This window comes from Pelobates fuscus, chromosome 3 (genome assembly GCF_036172605.1).
Source record: "Pelobates fuscus isolate aPelFus1 chromosome 3, aPelFus1.pri, whole genome shotgun sequence".
Taxonomy (NCBI): Eukaryota; Metazoa; Chordata; class Amphibia; order Anura; family Pelobatidae; genus Pelobates; species Pelobates fuscus.
The window spans coordinates 77,227,951-77,248,964 of record NC_086319.1 but is presented as its reverse complement, the minus strand read 5'-3'; the positions used below and the strand labels follow the sequence as shown (position 1 = coordinate 77,248,964).

Below are 21,014 nucleotides of genomic sequence, written 5' to 3'. Positions count from 1 at the left end.
GGCCTCTAGAATGCCACAGTGGCTAAACAGTTTAGCGGCCGTGACAACAGTACTTAATCGATAGGAAGAGACAGGAGATATAAGATATACGTTAAAAAAAAAAAAAAACCTACATGTGGAATGCTTAGGAAGATGAAAAATACTTATGCATACACAACAGTAGAGTAGTTGGGTACCCCAAAGGGGAAGCAACTAGGTGTGTGTCAAGGGGCGACCAAAACAGGGGATAACCCTCACATACATGTGTTAGTAGAAAGATAAACCTGAACTGGTCAAGTGAGAAAGGGCGCCCCCTAGTGCATAACTATATACATATGTACAATGAAGTTGTAAAACATAACCTTTAATAGTGCTGTGGTAAAAAACTCCAATAGGGAGTAAGAACAGGAAAACAAGAGTGTTTTCCTGTTCTTACTCCCTATTGGAGTTTTTTACCACAGCACTATTAAAGGTTATGTTTTACAACTTCATTGTACATATGTATATAGTTCTGCACTAGGGGGCGCCCTTTCTCACTTGACCAGTTCAGGTTTATCTTTCTGCATACACAACAGGCATGGAAGATTAGGGCTGACAGTAACAGCAAATGCTAGAACAATGGTAGAATATCTCAGTAATATTAACATCAGCTACAACTTGCTTAAACTGAACATAACTGAATGAGATTTACATAATGCGTGTAGACCCTACAAATAAGGCAGTAAAAGTAATCACAATACCTTAGCCGGCCTAATATGATTGACATGTGTTAGTGCAACCGATAAACGAGCGACCTAAGTGGGCCGAAATGTTAACAGTGTCTAAAAAGTGGATGAGGAAACCAGCGCGGTCGAATGTGGACTGAATTTATGGAAGGTGGAAAATTGATGTGCTTGAGTGGTAGCATGAGGCCATAGCAGACAATAAATCATAAAATGCAGTAATCGAATTGAAAGCCCCTACTAGGCAGAGTAGGGCACGTTAAAACACTCGTAAAGGAGGGCTTAAGACTCACTTGTAAATTGCTTATGACTGGAGAAAACTAACTCAAAGGGGCACTCCAGACCCCCAAAGCACTTAGTGTGCGATTGGACAGCCACAGAAAGACCAGGCAGGGTTAGAAGGGAGAGCAGGCAGAAGCAACAGACAAGAGAACTGCAGATTTTGCAAGCGGTTTTAGATTGTACCGTATGAAAAATTACATAAATAAATGCATGCACATTGTCATTCACAGCACATCCACTAAACAGTGATTTCCACTTAGTTGTATTTTGGCAGCGGCACATCCCTTCAAGTGCATGCAGCATTAATAGAGATCATACAGAGATATAAGCAGTAGGCAATACAAAATTACCCTGGAATAACCTAAATTAGCAAACTATTATTAAAATATGTAATTTGCAGAAAAATATGAAAGTAACTTCAGGCAAACGTGAGAAAACAGGACACTGGCGAGCCACAGTTAGTTAAGGCTTAATTATGCAGGGATAGCTTAGTACTTAGTAAGCATGCAATAAACAAATCCCAATAACCAAACACATATCAAACAGCCTGTTACAGTGAAACAAATCCATTTTTATTTTTTTACCATGTTTAGGCCGGACATAAATTTAGGCAGTCAGTTGCAACACCTAGCCACATAATTAATAATGTAGGTTTAATGAGTGCCTGAATACTCAGAAGGCAGACAAATAAAACCTAAAAAACAGGGTGGCAACTGAAATGCACATGATAAATTTTAAGAGTTTGAATTTGTTTAGTAAGAAGATTTTTTTTACATTTTTTAGTATATAGAAAATGCATATTAAAAAAAAAAAAAAAAAAAGTTTATATTTCTTTCCCCTCAACAACATGTATAGGCCCGAGTTTGGACAGTTGCAACACCTTGCCACATAAATACTAAATAATGTAGGCCTAATGAGTACATGAATACCCGCAAGGCAGACAAAGAACACATAAAAAGAAAGGGTGAAAAATGAATTGCACATGATAAAAGTTGATATGGCCAAATACAGTAAGTAAAAGCATGAACCTAATTGAGGCATCGCTGTAATGCTATGTACGATTGAAATAGGCTGAATTTGCATTAGTAGTGAAATTTGCCATATCCGAATAAACAAACTTACAGTTTGTAGAGAAAAATAAAATAAAATGTGCAAACAGTAACAGCCACAGCTGGGCCAGACGCGGCAGTGCCCCATGAGCTTCTAAGGTGGAGGCTGTTGTTTACAGAGTGAGGTAAAATGAATACTTGTGTAGGCCGAACTAGGCCAAGACCAGCTTGTTTGGAGACCGTTTGTGTTGATGGCCTTTAACCCCTTAAGGACACATGACATGTGTGACACATCATGATTCCCTTTTATTCCAAAAGTTTGGTCCTTAAGGGGTTAAACTGGAAGTAGGTGGTTCTGTACTGAACCAGTCAGTCTCGGTCCAGAGGGAGGCACGACCTGTGTATTTATAGCAATATAAACACAACTACAGGCTACGCCTTTATATATATATATATATATATATATATATATATACACATACACACACACACATATACATATACCGTATATACTCGAGTATAAGTCGAGTTTTTCAGCACATTTTTTGTGCTGAAAAACCCCAACTCGGCTTATACTCGAGTCAATTGTCTGTATTATGCATTGCCATAATACAGACAGGGGCTGTGGGGGCTGCAGAGAGATGTTACTTACCTTTCCTGCAGCTCCTGTCAGCTCTCTCCTCCTCCGCCGGTCCGTTCAGCTCTTCTGTCAGCTCACAGTGTAAATCTCGCGAGAGCCGCGGCTCTCGCGAGATTTACACTGGGAGCTGCCCGAGGTGCTGAACGGACCGGCGGAGGAGGAGAGAGCTGACAGGAGCTGCAGGAAAGGTAAGTAACATCTCTCTGCAGCCCCCACAGCCCCCTCCTACACAGTGCCCATCCACTGGACCACCAGGGAAGGAGAGCCCCCCTCCCTGGCCAGCTAGCAAGCAGGGAGGGGGGGACGAAAAAAATTTATATATAATAATAATAAAAAAAATAAAAATATAATAAAATAAAAATAATAATAAAATAAAAAATAATAATAAAATAAAAAAATAATAATAAAAAAATGTAATGAAGCAAAAAAAAATATTAAAATAATAAAAAAATAAAAATGCCCACCCCCCACCAAGGCTCTGCATCACACTCTGCATTACACACACACGCACACACAGCACTCATACACACAGCATTCTCATACACACACACTGCACTCATACACACCATTCTCATACACACACACTGCACTCATACACACATCATTCTCATATACACACACTGCACTCATATACACACTGCATTCATATACACACTGCATTCATTATATACACACACACTAAATAAATATTCAATTAATATAATTTTTTAAGGATCTAATTCTTATACTCGAGTCAATAAGTTTTCCCAGTTTTTGGGGGTAAAATTAGGGGCCTCGGCTTATATTCGGGTCGGCTTATACTCGAGTATATACGGTAGATCTTTTTTGACAGCTTAGTCAGGCTTCTAAATATCCCCGTATCTTGAGATCCCAGTGAACTGTTGCAATGCATGAGTACATCATTAGAAGCCATCACACAATGCAGCGGGCACTAGGGCCATGAAGAGAAAGCTTAGGCATTACTCCATGCATTGTACTGAAGGCTGACCGTACAACAGGACTGCTCATTAGAAGTTTCGAAATGTATATTGCGACTTGGCAGTCAGAATGTGCATCCTTCCTTATGCATTCAGTTTATCATCAGCCGCCATGCAGTTATTGATAAATCTCCGATTCCGGTGCTGTAGGTTGGTTCGGATGTGAAAAATCACTAATTTTCCAAACTTATCTGAACGAATGTTACAGAATTGGTCGGAGTTCTGGACCAATCCACTTCATACTGCTTTTGGCTTTACTAATTGAATTTTCAATGTTTTCAGCATTCGGTCATTTGCACCAGAGTTTAGTAAATAAACACTGAACATAGACAAACACACGAGAGCAGGGAATCCCAAACATAGGTTTAATGGATTCCCTGCTCTGGTGCGCATGTCTGTTCATAGACTAACACAGCAGAGCAGGAAATCCCTCTAATCCCCATGACAGCTTGCATTTACCACCCCACAAGAGAGCTGGTGGTAAGTGCAAGCCGTCGCAAAACAAGGACCACCTGTATTTTGTGTGAGCTGGGGTGTGGTCAGCGGCGGGTCTTTTCTGTGAACTTTTACCTGACTTACTAATAAAAATTTATGCAACTAAAATGTAATTTATAAGAACAATGTATCTTCTTTACACAGACTGACTTCTAAATAAATGTATTATAGTTTAAATACATTACTGGGAGTTTTATTGCTATGGAGCTCTGTTATGCACTCAGCCACACCAACAATATGGAGCTTGTAGAAGAGAGGGTCAATAGGGAAAAAAAGGAAAGAGGGATTTGGGTCAAACGTAGGGACTGTCCCTTCTAAATAGGGATGGTTGGTTGGTATGCCATAATACAGTGTTCTGGTTGTTATATGAAACACACCCTAATGTGCCGGATCCAGATAGCAATACCAATTGATAAAATACATTTTAAATAAGCTGCCTGATCAATGAGATGTTTGCATTGTTAGCAAACTTGTTTACTTTCTATAGATTATAGTTATCCCCATCACACTTACTAGTTTCAGTCCAACCTATCTGGACCACACTTTTTTTTCTTGATCCAAAATGGTTGCTGTACATGATGGCAGAACATCATGAAAGTCATAGTGCACCTTTTGAAATCTTCAGCAACCCCTAGAAATCTTATGATCACCAGATATACAATTGTGTTCCTGGACATGTGTCACTTCCACATATTGATCGGACAGCACATACAACATAAGGTGGAGGAGCAAGTCATTGATTAGCCAGGAATCATGCAGTGCCTAATAACAGCACTTTTTTTTTGACAATCTTTATTTGTGTTGGTATTTTGTTTTCCAGCAATGCATGGTAGAACTACAGGTCGGCTTTTGAGCAAAGTAGATGATCAGGGACTTCTATAGAGCAAGCAGGGCCAGACTAAGAGCATACTTAAATATGAATGGGTGACATCACATGATTTAAATCACAATGAGTGACATAAGAGAAAATGCTGTAAAATCACCAAAAAACTACTCAGTTCTGCTGTATAGATGGATTCCTCCCAGTGCCACCATGTCTCCCAGTGCCCCCATGTGTCGATTACTCCAGGTCTCAATGTTCCTATGTATCAGTGCCCCATGTCTCCCAGTGTCCCCTAGTGTCATGTCCCCAGGTCTCCCAGTGATCCTATGTATCACAGTGTCTCAATGCCCCATGTCTCCCTGTGTCCCCATGTCACTAGGAAGACGGGGAGACCTAGGGACACGGAGACACCAGGGGACTCTGGCTGGGACACAGGGAAACTAGGGGACACAGACACTAGAGACAATGGCTGGGGGACATAGGGACACGGAGACACCAGGGACACAGACACTAGGCAGGGAGGGATATGCTGGAACTTCCTATCCCTGCCTGTCTCCACACACAGCGACCCCTACTGGACAGTGCTGGTATTGCATAGTAATCTCTTGTTTATACTGACAAAAATACCAGCATTTGTATTGCCAGTATCACTGCAATATTGGCACCAGCCAGGCAGCCTCAAATACTGGCTGTGCAAATAAAATAAAAGGCAGGTGGAATCCCTAAGAGTAGTGTGTGGGGGAGGAAAAAAGAAAAATGTTTTTAAATCAATGGGCCTAGAGCTGCAGCTCCATCAGCCCCTATGTTAATCCGCCATGCGTTTGTACCTAGGTCATGGATAATCAAACATGCATTTTCAGGCTTATAAGGTTGCAAGTATAAAGATAGTGCATAGATTGGGCTGCTAATTGGATAGTTATAATTAAATAAGTTATTACCCACTTACCAGCCGTATGTTCAAAACACTACTGCAGCTTGGGCTGCACCTTGAGGGTGTATACCCGTTTCATAGGTGAGCACTTTCATGTGTTGACAATCAATATGAAAAAGTGGCAACACTGTAATTGGCAGTCAAAACACAGGGCTCATGTTCAATCAAAGTACTTTTATGTGAATAATAATGGTGCACAATCAGGCCACAGAAGTGGAAAAAAATAAGGTGTGGGTGTCCAAAGGAGAGGAAAAAATAAATAAAATAAATAAAGTTAGAGGGATAGGTCCATTTTTGGGATTTCTAAAAGGTTCCATATAACCATCAAAATGTCAAAAAAAAAAAGGTCTTCATAATTTGTATTATTCAATCATGAGAGGACATTCTCTTTCACAACAATTTCATTCCAGTTAGATGCTACTTTTAGTACAATGCTGCCACCAAGTGGTGTGACGAAAATACAAAACCAAAAAAAGCATGCTACAGTAAAGGTTATATTGGGCAAATAGATGACAAAATACACACACAGAAGAATTAAGATACCACAAAGCCCTAGACATGTTACTATTTGAAAGGGACACTATAGTCACGATAACTACAGCTTATTGTATTTGTTCTGGTGAGTAGAATAATTCCCTTCAGGCCTTTTGCAGTAAACACTGTCTTTTCAGATGGCTACTAGAGGTGCTCCCTGGGGCAGTGCTGCAATTCAATGTCTCCACCCTCTGCATGCAGACACTGAACTTTCTTTATGGAGATGCATTATGCGATGGATCTCTATGAGATGCCGCCGATTGGCCAGGGCTGTGTTTGACTTGTGCTGGCTCTGCCCCTGATCTGCCACCTTGACAGTCTCAGCCAATCTTATGGGAAAGCATTGTGATTGGCTCACAGAATCACTTATAATGATGTCAGGTATGCAGGCCAGGGGAAGAGGCAGCAGCTGCAGACTTGAATACAAGTAAGATTTTACTATATTTAGGGAGGGCTAGACAGTGGTTTTAACAGTATAGGGCCAGGAATACAAGTTTGTGTTCCTGACCTTATAGTGTTCCTTTAAGAGACGGTGAATGGGGTCACAAAGCTTCATTGCACAAGGGCTGCTGTTTAATCGTACGGCAGCTGCCTAGAGACCATTTGTAAATCCTACTAGGATCATAGAAATTCTCACAAGTTAAATGTTTTAAGTAGTACCGATTTACACACCTAACTTCAACTGTGATTATAAGTTTGAAAATAAACATTTTTTAATAGCACACTGCTAATACTACATTATGGTTATAGAAACCAAATAATATAAATTAAGCCCCAGCAGATCCTTATCAAATGAAGAACATGAATGGGTGCAGACATTTAAAAAAAATACCTATAATCACTAGTATTTAATGGATAGACACCAGGTCTATGATGGAATAGGTATATGTACACACTATACATTGAATATAGACAAAACATTCACAGTGCAACATATCAGATCTCAGTCTGCCTTATTTTATTAGACCTAACAAGATTCTAACGGTCTGTGAAAATGTAAACAATTTGGAATAACCAAGTGTTCTCTCCAGAACCTGTTCGCATTTCTAAAAGCTGTACTGTAATGGGATTTATAGTCCACTAAGCTGTTACGGTGTGCGAGGTCTTGGAACTCTGAATGGTATTACTTTCTCAGGGCACAATGCATATCCACTACCACCTTACATTTTATTTGTAACTCTTTCTCATAAGTCATTTGTTTGAAAAAAAAAAATTCGAATACCTTTCAATGTGATATCTGGTTGTGTAATTCACAATAAATCACAACACACAAAATATGTCAAAAGTCAGTTGGTTTACTATGATGATAATAGACAGTAAATGTGAAATTTAGTGGAAGATGTAGTGCTTGTAAAGCAGACACTGGATGTTGCACTTTTCCAAGAAAATAATTTTCCCAGTTGACATCAGTCTATATAAATAACCCTGAAGTATACATTATAAAACCACTGAGGAACAGTTTTCGAATAATGAAAAAGTGGGGATGAAAAGCAAAAAACTAGGAGGTCTCTCCCAAGACTTGCCACTAAAATGATTTTTTTGGAATTAAAATAATTAGCTCTTGGTTGATTTTCTTTTCAAACCAACAACCTTAGAGTCTGTAATTGATTTATTGACCATAATGGGATAGAACGGTGTACATAACCTTGTTTGATAAGAAATTGAATACAGAATGCTGCATGAAAGGAGGTCCACTAGCAAAACAAATAAGGCAATAAGACTATTCTGTTCCAATGCTGTATTCCAACCAAGGCAAATGGACAGTGTTAGCTGATGATTTACGATGTTGGTCCTCTCCACAAAAAAAAAAAAAAAAGATGGGTATTAATGGGCACATTTGTAGGACATCCATGCTTCCTTTCACACCTTAACAAATAGTGGTTCACTTCCTCAAATTCACAGTAACAATAGGGAATGCAGGATAAAATAAATTGATCAGTCTGTAAAATGGCCCATGGAAGAGTCAGCAGACTTGTATTAAAAAAAAAATATTAAGATGAGAAATGTCTCATTGTTTCCATCGCATGTACAGTGATTTATCCTGGCAAATGTGAAGCATGCGTCTTCACAGCTTCATCAAACGGGCAATCTGGTCCCTCCTTTTGCGGTCCCCTGCCCAAGATTTGCTCTTTGTTCGGAATTTTAGCAGCTCTTCTCGATAATCCTGATGACGCATTGGGCAGTAGCTTTGCGGGTCACACAGTTCCTGGTAAGTGTAGGAAAAAACAAAACCAAATTAATGACATCCATAAAAATACAAATCTTGCAGGTATTAAATCTCACACAAATAATGGGCAGATACCATGGGACTGTCTTTTAGGCCATCACAATCTGCTTTAAAATTAACTCTCCAAATTCAGTGAGCTTTTCTGAGCCAAGTAAAGCCTTGCAGGGCTACATTTATTGGCTCAGAACAGGGGCACCAAGCTCATTTGTTCTGGGGGGGCCAAAGAGTCCACTGAAATGGGTATTGAGGGCACACAGGCAAACAAGATAAAGAGCAGGCCACAAGAACTTCACAATGTATAAAAACATTATTACTTTCTTAAAACAAGAAAAAATTATATTTGTGTGTTTGTATGAACTATTTGAATACAGGGATGTGTGTGTGCAGTTTTGGTATTTTAACGCTGGAGTGTACTTGTGTGCAGTGTTCTTGGGGTTTGATAGCAGATGTGTCCTTGTGTACAGTTTTGTTAGTTAAATGCTGGGGTGTATGTGTGCAGAGTAGGTATTTTCACACAAATACACGCCAGCATTCAAATACCCACACTGCACACAAATACACGCCAGCATTCAGTGTGTGTATTTGAATGCTGGGGTGTATTTGTGTGCAGTATTGGCGTTTGAGTGTTGGGATATATGCACTGCCAAAACACTGTTATACACACATATAAGCAACAATTAAAATAGTTGTTAGCTTCCCTCCCCCCACCTGTGTGTGTATGTGTTAGCCCCTGCTTCCCGCACGGCTCTCAGCAAGCTGGAAGGAAGTGACCTGATGTAATCTCCTAGCAGGCTGAAAACTAATGTGACAGTGGCCCGGTCACCAGCAACCAGGCCCTTTATCAAAGAGTCCCAATGGGCTTCCACCACTACCCTAATGACAACATCACCCTTACCAAAACGCACACACGCATCTGGCTGCTCCTGGCATGCAGGGCATTGTGAGGGAACACATCAGTCTATGCTCCCTCGCCAGTCTCTCTATTAAGACCCCCAGATAGAGCAACACACCACCCCTTCCTTTTACCTGTAGGTTCTCGGTACCATCTGTGCTGCACCCTCTCTTGTTCCCTGCGCTGTTGTCTGGGAGGAAGTGACATTTAATCCCTTCTGCCCAGCAAACAAACAAATTAAAAAATATATATATATCAGATGGGATAGTAAGGGCTGAAATTCCTGGCACTATAGGTTGCTACAGTGCTCTTCTCCCTAGTGCCCCCTCCTCCCGCACCGCTGAAGGGGTTATAATGTCTTCAGTCACTTACCAGAATCCAGTACCGATGTCCCTCAGCACTGGGTCAGGCTCCACCCACGATACTCCCTTGCCGACGTCCGTCAGGGGAGACTTAATGCACATGCACGGCAATGGCAGCACTAACGTTAGAATTTCCCCATAGGAAAGCATTAACAAACGCTTTCCTATGGGGATTCCGGTGACGCTGGAAATCCTCATACATAGCGTGAGGACATCCAGCGTCATTTAGACGACCAAAAGTCGTCTAAGCACCCGAAAGTCCCTCTAGTGGCTGTCTAGTAGATATTCACTAGAGGTGGAGTTAACCTGGAGAGGTAATTATTGCAGTTTCTCAGAAGCTGCTATAATTACCACTGTAGGGTAAAGGGACAAGGGACACTGAGCTTGAAGGATGGAAAGTGGACAAGTTTCCCCTTCCAAGGGAGAAGCAGTAAATGTTTGTTGCCAGCGTACAGTGCGTGCTGACGACAGACATAAAAAAACAAATTTTACTTACCGTAAATTTCTTTTTCCTGAAGATTAGAGGCAGTGCTTATACCAATGGGATTTCATCTAGAGGGATAAAAAACAGGCAGGCAATCTCCAAAACTTTTCAAGGACCTCCCCCAATTAACCTTTGGCCTTATAAATAGCTTCCTATCCAAGACATCCCCAGAAAATACAAAAGCCGACCAACCGTACCACTCAGACTATGAACAAATATGGGGGGGAAAGTAAGCACTGCCTCTAATCTTCAGGAAAAAGAAATTTACGGTAAGTAAAATTTATGTTTTTCCCTTCAGATTAGAGGCAGTGCTTATACCAATGGGATATACTAAAGCAATCCCTTAGGGCGGGACTCAAGTCTCTGCAAAAAATCTGCAACCAAAGATGCATCTACCAAGAACAGACCAAAGTGAGTGAAGAGAACACCTCGTGGCTGTTATGAGAACGAGAGAACGTATAGCAGAAACCCTCAGGCAACCGATCTGAACATAACTGATCGAAGGAGCCTCAAAGGCGTTAGATGAGAAAACTAACGAATGCAGACATTTAACCCCTTAAGGACCAAACTTCTGGAATAAAAGGGAATCATGACATGTCACACATGTCATGTGTCCTTAAGGGGTTAAGGCAACGTAGACGAAAATTAAACGCCCAGGCACTGGAATTAAACTTCCAAGACCCTAGAACGCTGTTGGGAAAAGTTAGAAAAATAGTGTTAGAAGGAAGATAGAGAAAATTTAACGAATCCAATTTAACTCCACTTACTCCTGCTGAAAACAGAAACTTGAAGTCCTTTCCAAAATAATTTGGGCGACTACCCCCAAAGACCTAGACTGAAGACTCAAATCAGCAGAGTAACAAACCCCAAAAGAAGATCCCATGCGGAAAAGATTCCCTGAAGATAGGAACAAACCACGAAGAGCCTAGCAGAAACTTGTGATCTGGAGACCAACCTCTAAATATCAACTGATAACCGAAATTCGACCTTGAGGGCTCTGGCTTTAAACCATACGCAAAGCCCATCCGAAGAAGAAAGAAGAGGTTAAAACTTTGAAGCGGACGCCTGTTTTTCTAAGGACCAATATCCTAAAAAACAACACCTTCCATTCTTGGAATACATCTTGGAACAAGATCCATTTATAGTAAAAGAGCTGGTCAATAATTTCCTGAGACAAAACCTTTTCCTTCAGTATCTGGTATACATAAACCAGGTAGTCAGATTGAATTACAACAAATTCGAGAAGCGGTACCCTTGAGAATTCCAGGATAACTATATACAGTTACGGTCCCCAAAGATACCTGTGGAGCATTCTTGATGAATGGTGAAACAGCTACTTGCCACCAAGGGAGGAAGACTAACATGCTCACCCTTCCCATCCTATAGGATCTTGGGGAATAGGTAACCAGGAGGAAACTATAGGTTAGACTGGAATACACAAAAAAGAAAAGGAAACCAAAGCTTACGGCTCTGTCCAAGCATGTCCAATGAAACACTTCATGCTGTTTGATCTAGAAGTCCCAGTTACATAACTGGAAAATCAAATTCTTACTATCGTTAGAGTGAAGATTAAGGAGTCTGAACCAATCTGCTTTGTATAAATGTTGACTAATCAATGTTACAGCCAAACAGAGGAATAGTAAGTTCTATACATAAGTGAACAGATCTAAGAAAAACTAATCCAAGCAAATCCAGGAACAAGATTTTTCAAACAAAATGACCTAGTATGTACAGAATTGCTACCGAATGTGGAACTATCTGACCAGATCCGGATAAGAAAATACCTGGTCTTTATCTGAAAGGCAAAGAGCTATCCAGCCAGCCTTCAGTCCTATGTAGTCGGATAAGATTTTACAAATTATCTCAGCTAAATTCCCTATGAACTGTTCCTTGACAAACACCAGAACCGCACACTTCCTGAAAGGGGAGTTATTTATCAGAAGATTGATTAGCATCCATCTGTATGCTGTCGAAACACCCTAACCTTTAGGGGCTGGTGTACAAAAAAATCATTAGATGCCCCTGAGGAAGCAGAATTGTAGAGATTCAACAAATTTATGGATGGCAATATTTTGCATAGTGAGAGCATCTCAAGCGGCAATTGCCATAAGCATTTTCTTAAAAAACATTTACTTAAAACTGAAAAATGCAGACAAACCTAGGCAGAAAACCATCTCAGTCATATCGAACCTATTTGCAGGGAACAAATTGAAACTGGTGGAATTTACTTACGGCACCTGAGGTTCCTAGTTGGTCTCCCATACAAGTACTAACCAGGCCCAAGACTGGACGGCTTCTGGGATCTGACCAAATCAGGCATTTACAGACTGGTATGGTCGTAGACTACACCATGATCCATAGGTTTGCAGCTGTACTAGAATTTTCTTCAAGCCCAGTAACATGAGGAAGAAATAATTTCTCATGAAGACTAGTTCATACAGGTTACCATCTTTAATGGCGGAAGCGAGACTGATTACATAGATATACAGTCAGAAGAAGACAATACCCCTGATTTAACACAGTAAAGGAGTTTAAGCATGCGTGGGATAGGCATAAGGCTATCCTAACTATAAGATAAGGCCAGGGACTAATGAAAGTATTTAGAAAACTGGGCAGACTAGATGGGCCGAATGGTTCTTATCTGCCTTCACATCCTATGCTTCTATCCAGGCTTTCCTTAGCCGTAATTGGGAAGCAGAGGCTAGAACAGAAAGAATAACTGCAAACTGTACTACAACCTGTTTGATGCAGGCTCTGCAGGAATCAATAGCAGAAGAAGTACTTCAAAATTGGAATACCAAACAACAGCCTTACCTGCTATAGGCTTTCATTAGCCGCATTTGGGAAGCAGAGGCTAGAGCAGACAGGATATCTGCAACTGAATTTACAAAACATGTTTGATGCAGACTCCGCTGGGATCAATATCAGAAGTAATTCCTTAAATTACAATTCCAACCAGCAGCCTTACATGATAGAGGCTTTCCTTAGCCGTATTTGGGGAGCAGAGGCTAGAGCCGATAGAATAGCTGCAACTGCATTACAACAACCTGTTTGCTGCAAACCTTGCAGTAACCAAAATTATGAAGCCTTTTCTTGAATTTCCCATTCCAACAGTCATATTGCTGAAGGCTATCAAACTTGGAATTGAAAAAAAACATAAAATGTGCAACCATGGAGTGAAGCACAGGAAAAGTTCTGCCTCAGCTGAAAAACAGACTGCCATGTTAGAAACTGATATCAGGTGAAACTAGTTGAGGTGGAGAGAATGCTAATTGCACAGAGCTTTGTCTACAGCAATTGCTAAAAACCTACTGCAAGTTTAACCCCTTATGGACATATGACATGTCTGACATGTCATGATTCCCTTTTATACCAGAAATTTGGTCCTCAAGGGGTTAAGCAAAAAAAATACTGTAGCTAGGATTCTGACATTTAAAGAATCCCTCTGCTATAACAGAAAATAACTTAACCCCTTAAGGACCAAACTTCTGGAATAAAAGGGAATCATGACATGTCACACATGTCGTGTGTCCTTAAGGGGTTAACCAGATTTTAAATATAAGCCCCCTAAGCATAACCTAGCAAGGATAATCCTCCAATAGTCATACGGGTCCTGCTCTCGTGAATGTATACCACTTCACTTTAATTGCTTACCCTGTTGCAGTAATTAGTGATTATTGAAAGTCATAATAACTAATCACCGGGCAGAAGCTGATTTGAGCCAGAAAAGAAACTTAAAGTTTCCCAAAAGAATTATGTAAAAATATATGCTAATATCCTTTATAGGTCTACTCAAAGAATAATCTATTTTGGACCCCTTAGAAACATTATCTACCTTACAACACTGATAATTAACTTATTCAAGCTAGAGTCATTTAAGATAAAGCAAAAAGTCTTACCTTAAATGTTCTCAGAGTGTGTAGGAGGTTTGGTGAGAACACACTTGCAATAGATTCTGAGTGCACCTGGCAAACAGTTAGTTGCTGCTGGGTAAACAGCCTCTCTAAGTCCTGGAAACCAATATCTTGACCCCGGAGAGAAAAAACAAAAGGTATTGGCGGCTGAATTTTAAATCACATTACGCATGTCCTGCATTTCGCGATTCCACGGTGGAAATAAACATAACCTGTATGAGTTTTCCACCGCCAGGACTTCCCAGCTAGTGCCCAAAAGCGCACCATCGTCTGCCCGGCACCTGGCTCGGTATAGACGGAATTAATACAACCCAGGGAGTTACAGCCGTCTGGAGTGTAAACCCTGGCTGATCTCTGAAAAAATTTAATTAAAAGAAGTAGAGCCTCCAGAGCCTCAGCCCTCTCACCATACTTCTAGGGAGAAACCTGACACCCTCCTCTGCCGGAGGCAGGCAAAGAACTGGGGATGTCTTGGATAGGAAGCTATTTATAAGGCCAAATGTTAATTGGGGGAGGTCCTTGAAAAGTTTTGGAGATTGCCTGCCTGTTTTTTATCCCTCTAGATGAAATCCCATTGGTATAAGCACTGCCTCTAATCTGAAGGGAAAAAAAAATGCAGAGATTCTAAAGTCACGTGTGCCCTGAGTGTAACTAGACTCCCGCACACAATTGTCAATAACTCTAGATGTGCAGTGTTTCAGACTGAAACACTGCACATATAGACTTCTACCACCATGACAACTTCAAAAAGGGAGATGTGGTCACGGTGGTTGAAGTAACCATTTAAGTTGTGTTGGTGCCTAGTGCATGCATGTAGTGTCCTTTAAAGATGAGGACGATTGCTACAAAAACACATGCACATAGGTAACCTTCAACCATGTTAAAACATCCAGGCACTTCTCAGCAAGTTTAAACCTTGTCATTTTGTAGATACCTACTTTAACCCCTTAAGGACACATGACATGTGTGACATGTCATGATTCCCTTTTATTCCAGAAGTTTGGTCCTTAAGGGGTTAAAGTAGAACTGCATAACTTTTTTTTTTTTTTTTTAACCTATCGGGTTGTGCAAAACATCAGCAATGAAAGAAATGCTTATATTGAATTTCTGAGCCAGCTTATTCAATAGAGAGAAAATACAACCACAAACTGAGGTTCAAGTGAGCTACACATACACTTTAAGGACTTTAAGAAAAATAATTCCATAGAGAGATTACCAAATATTCTGGATAGAAATCCTTGTATCCTCCTCGTAGTATATAAAGCTCGGGATAATAAAGGCTTGGGTACTCATTCCTAGCGCGATCCTCTTCTCGTAACAAGCGACACCTGTGAATACATTAGAAATAAATTAAAAATACAGGACATGGAATAATAGGGATTACTATACAGGTCTTCTCAGAATAAAACCACTGTGGCATCTTCTGCCGGGTGTTCTAACAGCATAGCGGTTTAAATACTTACATTATTAACAAGTCACTGAGAGAAGCACTTGATTGGAAAAGCGCTGCTTTTAGCCGCACATGCATAGCTCATCCACCAATGCTTCACTATGAGAAGCATTGGACTAGACTGAGGAAGATGCCAGCAGGTGTGCTGACAAATAAAGAGGTGGATCGGTTGGCTGCAACTGAGTTTTTTGCACTGGAAACAAGGTATCTAATCTTTGTTTGCATTTCCAAGCAGTGGTGCTGCTGTAAAGACGAAAACATATACAAAATACAGTTAAAAGAACAGCGCACACACAAACGAAAATTCAGCTTTACATTTAACAAGGCTACTTAAAATCACCTATCTCAAATAAATATGGGGGTTCAGTTCCACCATATGGCCATATTGCGTTAAGCCCACCACTACGTCACAGTACCCCAATATTTAATGTATAAATTTAGAATCCAGACCAGATTCCCATTAATTCCTTTGCTGGTGACCACAGTAAAGCTTAAATTGAGGAGTCTCTTGAAGCAGTTTACACTGCAAGTAAGTATTGCAAGTTAGCATGTAAATCTCCAATGTTAAAATTAGTGTGTTGTGACGTAGTGGTGGTCTTAACACAATATGGCCACATGGTGGAACTGAATCGACATATTTATTTGCAAAGATAGGTGATTTTATGCAGCCGTGTTAAATGTAAAGCTGTATTTTTGTTTGTGTGTGAGCGGTTCCTTTAACTTTAATGTTTACTAGCAAAGTTAATGATAGAAGGAACCCATAGTGACGAGAAAAGGATTGTTATATTTGGAACTATAGGGTCCCTTAAATGTAGAATAGTTTATTCTGAACTACAGGGGAAAACACTACATTTGTGGGCATCCAACTGAGATTACCAGTGGTATAGTCTTTAGAATATATTTAACATAAATTGTTTTAATAAGCAGAGACATACCAAGTCATATCGGTCACATCCAGAGATAGTCTACTCCCTTGTAAAGCAGTGTTAATTTTGTCGACTAACAATTTTAGTTCACTAAAACAATTCAGATGACTAAAATACGACAAACTAAAATGTATTCTTAGTCAATAGACTAGGAATAAAACTAAATTGAAATTTGCTGCCACAATTAACACTGTACAGAGGGGCTGGGAAAGCGGCAAAAGAGACAGACACCTAGAGGGGCTGGAGGAACACAAAGACACAGAGGGGCTGGGGAAGGGACAAAGAGACAGACCAGGACATGGGAGAGAGACACCTAGAGGGGCTGGAGGAACACAAAGACACAGAGGGGCTGGGGAAGGGACAAAAGAGACAGACCAGGACATGGGAGAGAGACACCTAGAGGGGCTGGAGGAACACAAAGACACAGAGGGGCTGGGGAAGGGACAAAAGAGACAGACCAGGACATGGGAGAGAGACACCTAGAGGGGCTGGAGGAACACAAAGACACAGAGGGGCTGGGAAAGGGACAAAAGAGACAGACCAGGACATGGGAGAGAGACACCTAGGGGAATGCTAGTCTCTTTTTGCAAGTAAAGTATTTATTTGATTTTGTCATTAATGTAAGACAAACATTAATACACGTAACCTCAGTGAGGAAAAGAATAAAACAAAGTAAGGAACCACACAAGTGAGAGAACAACTCTCAAACAAGAGAAGCAAAGAGAAAAATAAAAAAGATAAGAGAGAGCACGTGGAAGTGAGAAGGAAAGAGAGAGAATGAGAACAGTTGAATCAAAGAATAGAAATTGTTAAAACCTCATTGGATTTTTAACATACGTTGTTCATGGTGTTGGCATAAATTTACAAAGTGCTCCAAAATGCATCAATACATATTTCGCACTTTATTTAGCAAGCAGGTTTATACGTACATTTTTGGGCCTCTCTCAGAGGAGAATTCACAATGGAATATCAATATAATGCGTTTCTGCTCCATGGTTGGCACCAAAGGCTTCTTTAGAAAATAACCAACCACTTCCTCCTGTAGGTGAAGGTTTAATGCACCCTATAAAAAGGAGGGGTGGGAGTAAGGAAAAAAAATAAAAAATAAAGAGTGAGAGAAACAAATAAAAATGAGGGAGAGAGCTGAGAGATACGTGCACAGAGACCGTTCCTTTTTATATCACTCTAATCAATAAGAAAAAAAAAAAAAAAGTTGTCCAGAAACCTCTGCTTTTTAACCTAGTAATTAAATTAGCAGGTGTGAATTTTGTTACTTTATGCGTATTGTATGTATATGTTATCGTTTCATTTTATGCTTTGTTTCTAAGAAGAAACCACTACAACAGTTAGGAAAGTTTGTGCCAAGCAGAGGAACTCTCAGGAAAGTGATTAGATTTTCATTGAAGGGTGACTCCGTGCACCATGATCTGATCTGAGTTTAACCCCTTTGCTAACGGAGGTGTAACTCCATCTCTGGCATCATCACAGGGTGCCATTAGCAAGCCTGGAACGAGAATTACTATACACAGAACTGCATGTATGGTCGGTGAGATCGACTTACAGCTTCTGCAGAAGTCTGTCGTCGTCAGCACCCAGTTAGGACCCTGGTAAGTAGGCAAACTGTAGCAAATTATTTGCCCCATTGCGGAGAGACCGGTCCAGTGTACTCCCAGCATCACAATGGCATTTGATGCTGTCCCTTGAGAAAGGCACGCTTCCTAGTGCCAAAACATTGGGGGGTTGTTTTAGACATGTGCCCAGCTCTCATACCCACTATGTACCGTATATACTAGAGTATAAGCAGAGTTTTTCAGCACATTTTTTTGTGCTGAAAAACCCCAACTCGGCTTATACTCGAGTCAATGTCTGTATTATGGCAATTTACATTGCCATAATACAGACTGGGGGCTGGCAGCGAGCACTTACCTCTCCTGCAGCTTCTGTCAGCTCCCTTCTCCTCCGCGCCGGTCAGTTCAGCACCTCTGTCAGCTCCCAGTGTAAATCTTGCGAGAGCCGCAGGGTCATAGTGCGGCTCTCGCGAGACTTACAGTGTGAGCTGACAGAGGAGCTGCACGGACCGGCGTGGAGGAGAAGGGAACTGACAGGAGCTGCAGGAGAGGCAAGTGCTCTCTGACAGCCCCCCTCCTCCCCACTGAACTGCCAATGCCACTGGACCACCAGGGAGTGAGAGCCCCTCTCCCTGCCATGTATCAAGCAAGGAGGGGGGACGAATTTTTTTTTTAATAATAATAAAATAAAATATTAAAAAAATAAAAAAAGAATAAAAAAATTACAATTATTATAATTAAAAAAATAATAATAAAAATGCCCACCCCCCACCAAGGCTCTCCATCACACTCTGCACTCATACACACACACTGCATTCATTATATACACACACTGTAAATAAAAATTCAATTAATTTTTTTTAGGATCTAATTTTATTTAGAAATTTACCAGTAGCTGCTGCATTACCCACCCTAGTCTTATACTCGAGTCAATAAGTTTTCCCAGTTTTTTGGGTAAAATTAGGGGCCTCGGCTTATACTCTATTATATACGGTAATTTACCACAATGATTGTTTATTTTAGCTAGCCTTGGTCACTCTTTATGTATAGTATTTGTATTAGTTTAATAGCTATTTTATGTGTTGCCTGTCTCTTTAAGTAATAAACATTGATTTTCTAAATTTTATTTTGATTATCTAGTTTATATAGTTGTAAAATCAGAGCAGACAGCCAGAATGCTCCGTTCCAGGTTGCCTATATCAATTTTGCCCAACATCTTTATACAGCGTGATAACACCACACACTTTGCAGCTTTGGCAATCAGTGGACATAGCCTTATTCACCATAGCACAACACATACATACAGTGGGTGCACTGAAAGACAGACGAATTCTAGCTGGATAAGCATATAGTAAAATGCCACTAATGATTCTTAAACACATAGCAACACTAGATTGAAAAAAGGCTCTTGTGTGAGCTGAAACGTTGCCATTCCACTTCAATAAGATCTGCATATAGGATAAATCCTGTGTGTGCACAGACATCCATTTTCTACATTTCTTAAACACATAGCAACAATAAAAAAAACACAAACTTTTTTTTAAAAAAGAAATAAATCCGCCTTTGTCACTTCATAATTCAGAAGTTATGAGGAGAATAGAAGCAGAGAAGAAAAAAAAAAAAAAAAAGAAAAAAAGAAAAAAAATCAACTGCTTTGCAAAGTTACCTTTATGTGGCCACCTTCATATTCATATGGATATCGGCAGTCTATTACAAAAAACTTCTCCACAAGACTATTAAACTCCCCATGAATTAGAGCAGCAAGCTAAAATTGAAAGAAAGATCATGATATTCGTGAAACATACAACATATAAGCTTTTCGCTTTAGTAACAGGGCTGTAGGTTTTATGGATAAATCACCAAACTACACAGTTAATATAGTTCAAAACATTGGAACAGTTTTGAAAATATCAGACATAGAAACAGAATGTGACGGCAGATAAGAACCATTCGGCCCATCTAGTCTGCCCAATTTTCTAAATACTTTCATTAGTCCCTGGCCTTATCTTATAGTTAGGATGGCCTTATGCCTATCCCACGCATGCTTAAACTCCTTTACTGTGTTAACCTCTACCACTTCAGCTGGAAGGCTATTCCACACATTCGCTACCATCTCAGTAAAGTAATACTTACTGATATTTTTAAACCTTTGTTCCTCTAATGTCCTCATTGTGGTAGCTTTTCTTTTAAATTTAGTCTCCTCCTTAACTATGTGGATTATCTTTATGTATTTAAATGTTTCTATCATATGCCCCCCGGCTTTTCTTTCCTCCAAGCTATACATGTTAACATATTATTCACTTAAAAAAATATAAAAAATAAAAAATATAGATTTGAGGTTTATAATCATAGCATTTCAAGTTATTGTGGGTTATGCTAAAATATTTAAAAAAAAAACTGAGCTAAAAGTTATTTGATTGGTGATGGAGCTTGAAATCTTTGACCAAATAAATAAAATGTGCAGTACATTTTCTGCATTTTTTATGGATATTTAGGGCATATCTGTGACATATAGCCTCTAGTGAAGATAAAAAGAGATTTCACGTGAAGGGTTGGGGGGGAAACCACAGCAGTCACATTGTTTGGTTTTACCAAGTAGTTTTATCATGTGTTATCATGAATGGAAATTGTAAAATGAGACAGATCATGCAAAACAGAGATTTGCTTGTGTAAAACAGTTTAAGCTTTCCAACATTAAAAGAAAACTACAACTTTTAAACAAGTATCACTTAGGCATCTAACATACATTCCTTTTCTGT

General features: G+C 40.0%; 1 protein-coding gene across 3 annotated transcripts in view; it reads right to left on the bottom strand.

Annotated features, from left to right (window-relative positions):
- Positions 1–7,711: 7,711 nt before the first annotated feature.
- CDC25C (cell division cycle 25C) overlaps positions 7,712–21,014 on the bottom strand; it is a 51,444-nt gene continuing 38,141 nt past the window's right edge. For all 3 annotated transcript variants that reach the window (XM_063445194.1, XM_063445195.1, XM_063445196.1), the window contains exons 14-17: positions 19,922–20,020; positions 17,617–17,750; positions 15,528–15,639; positions 7,712–8,638 (exon numbers count right to left, since the gene is read on the bottom strand). In XM_063445194.1, the coding sequence (XP_063301264.1) occupies positions 8,498–8,638; positions 15,528–15,639; positions 17,617–17,750; positions 19,922–20,020 (486 nt within the window). In that variant the 3' untranslated portion in view covers positions 7,712–8,497. The remainder of the gene's footprint in view (positions 8,639–15,527; positions 15,640–17,616; positions 17,751–19,921; positions 20,021–21,014) is intronic.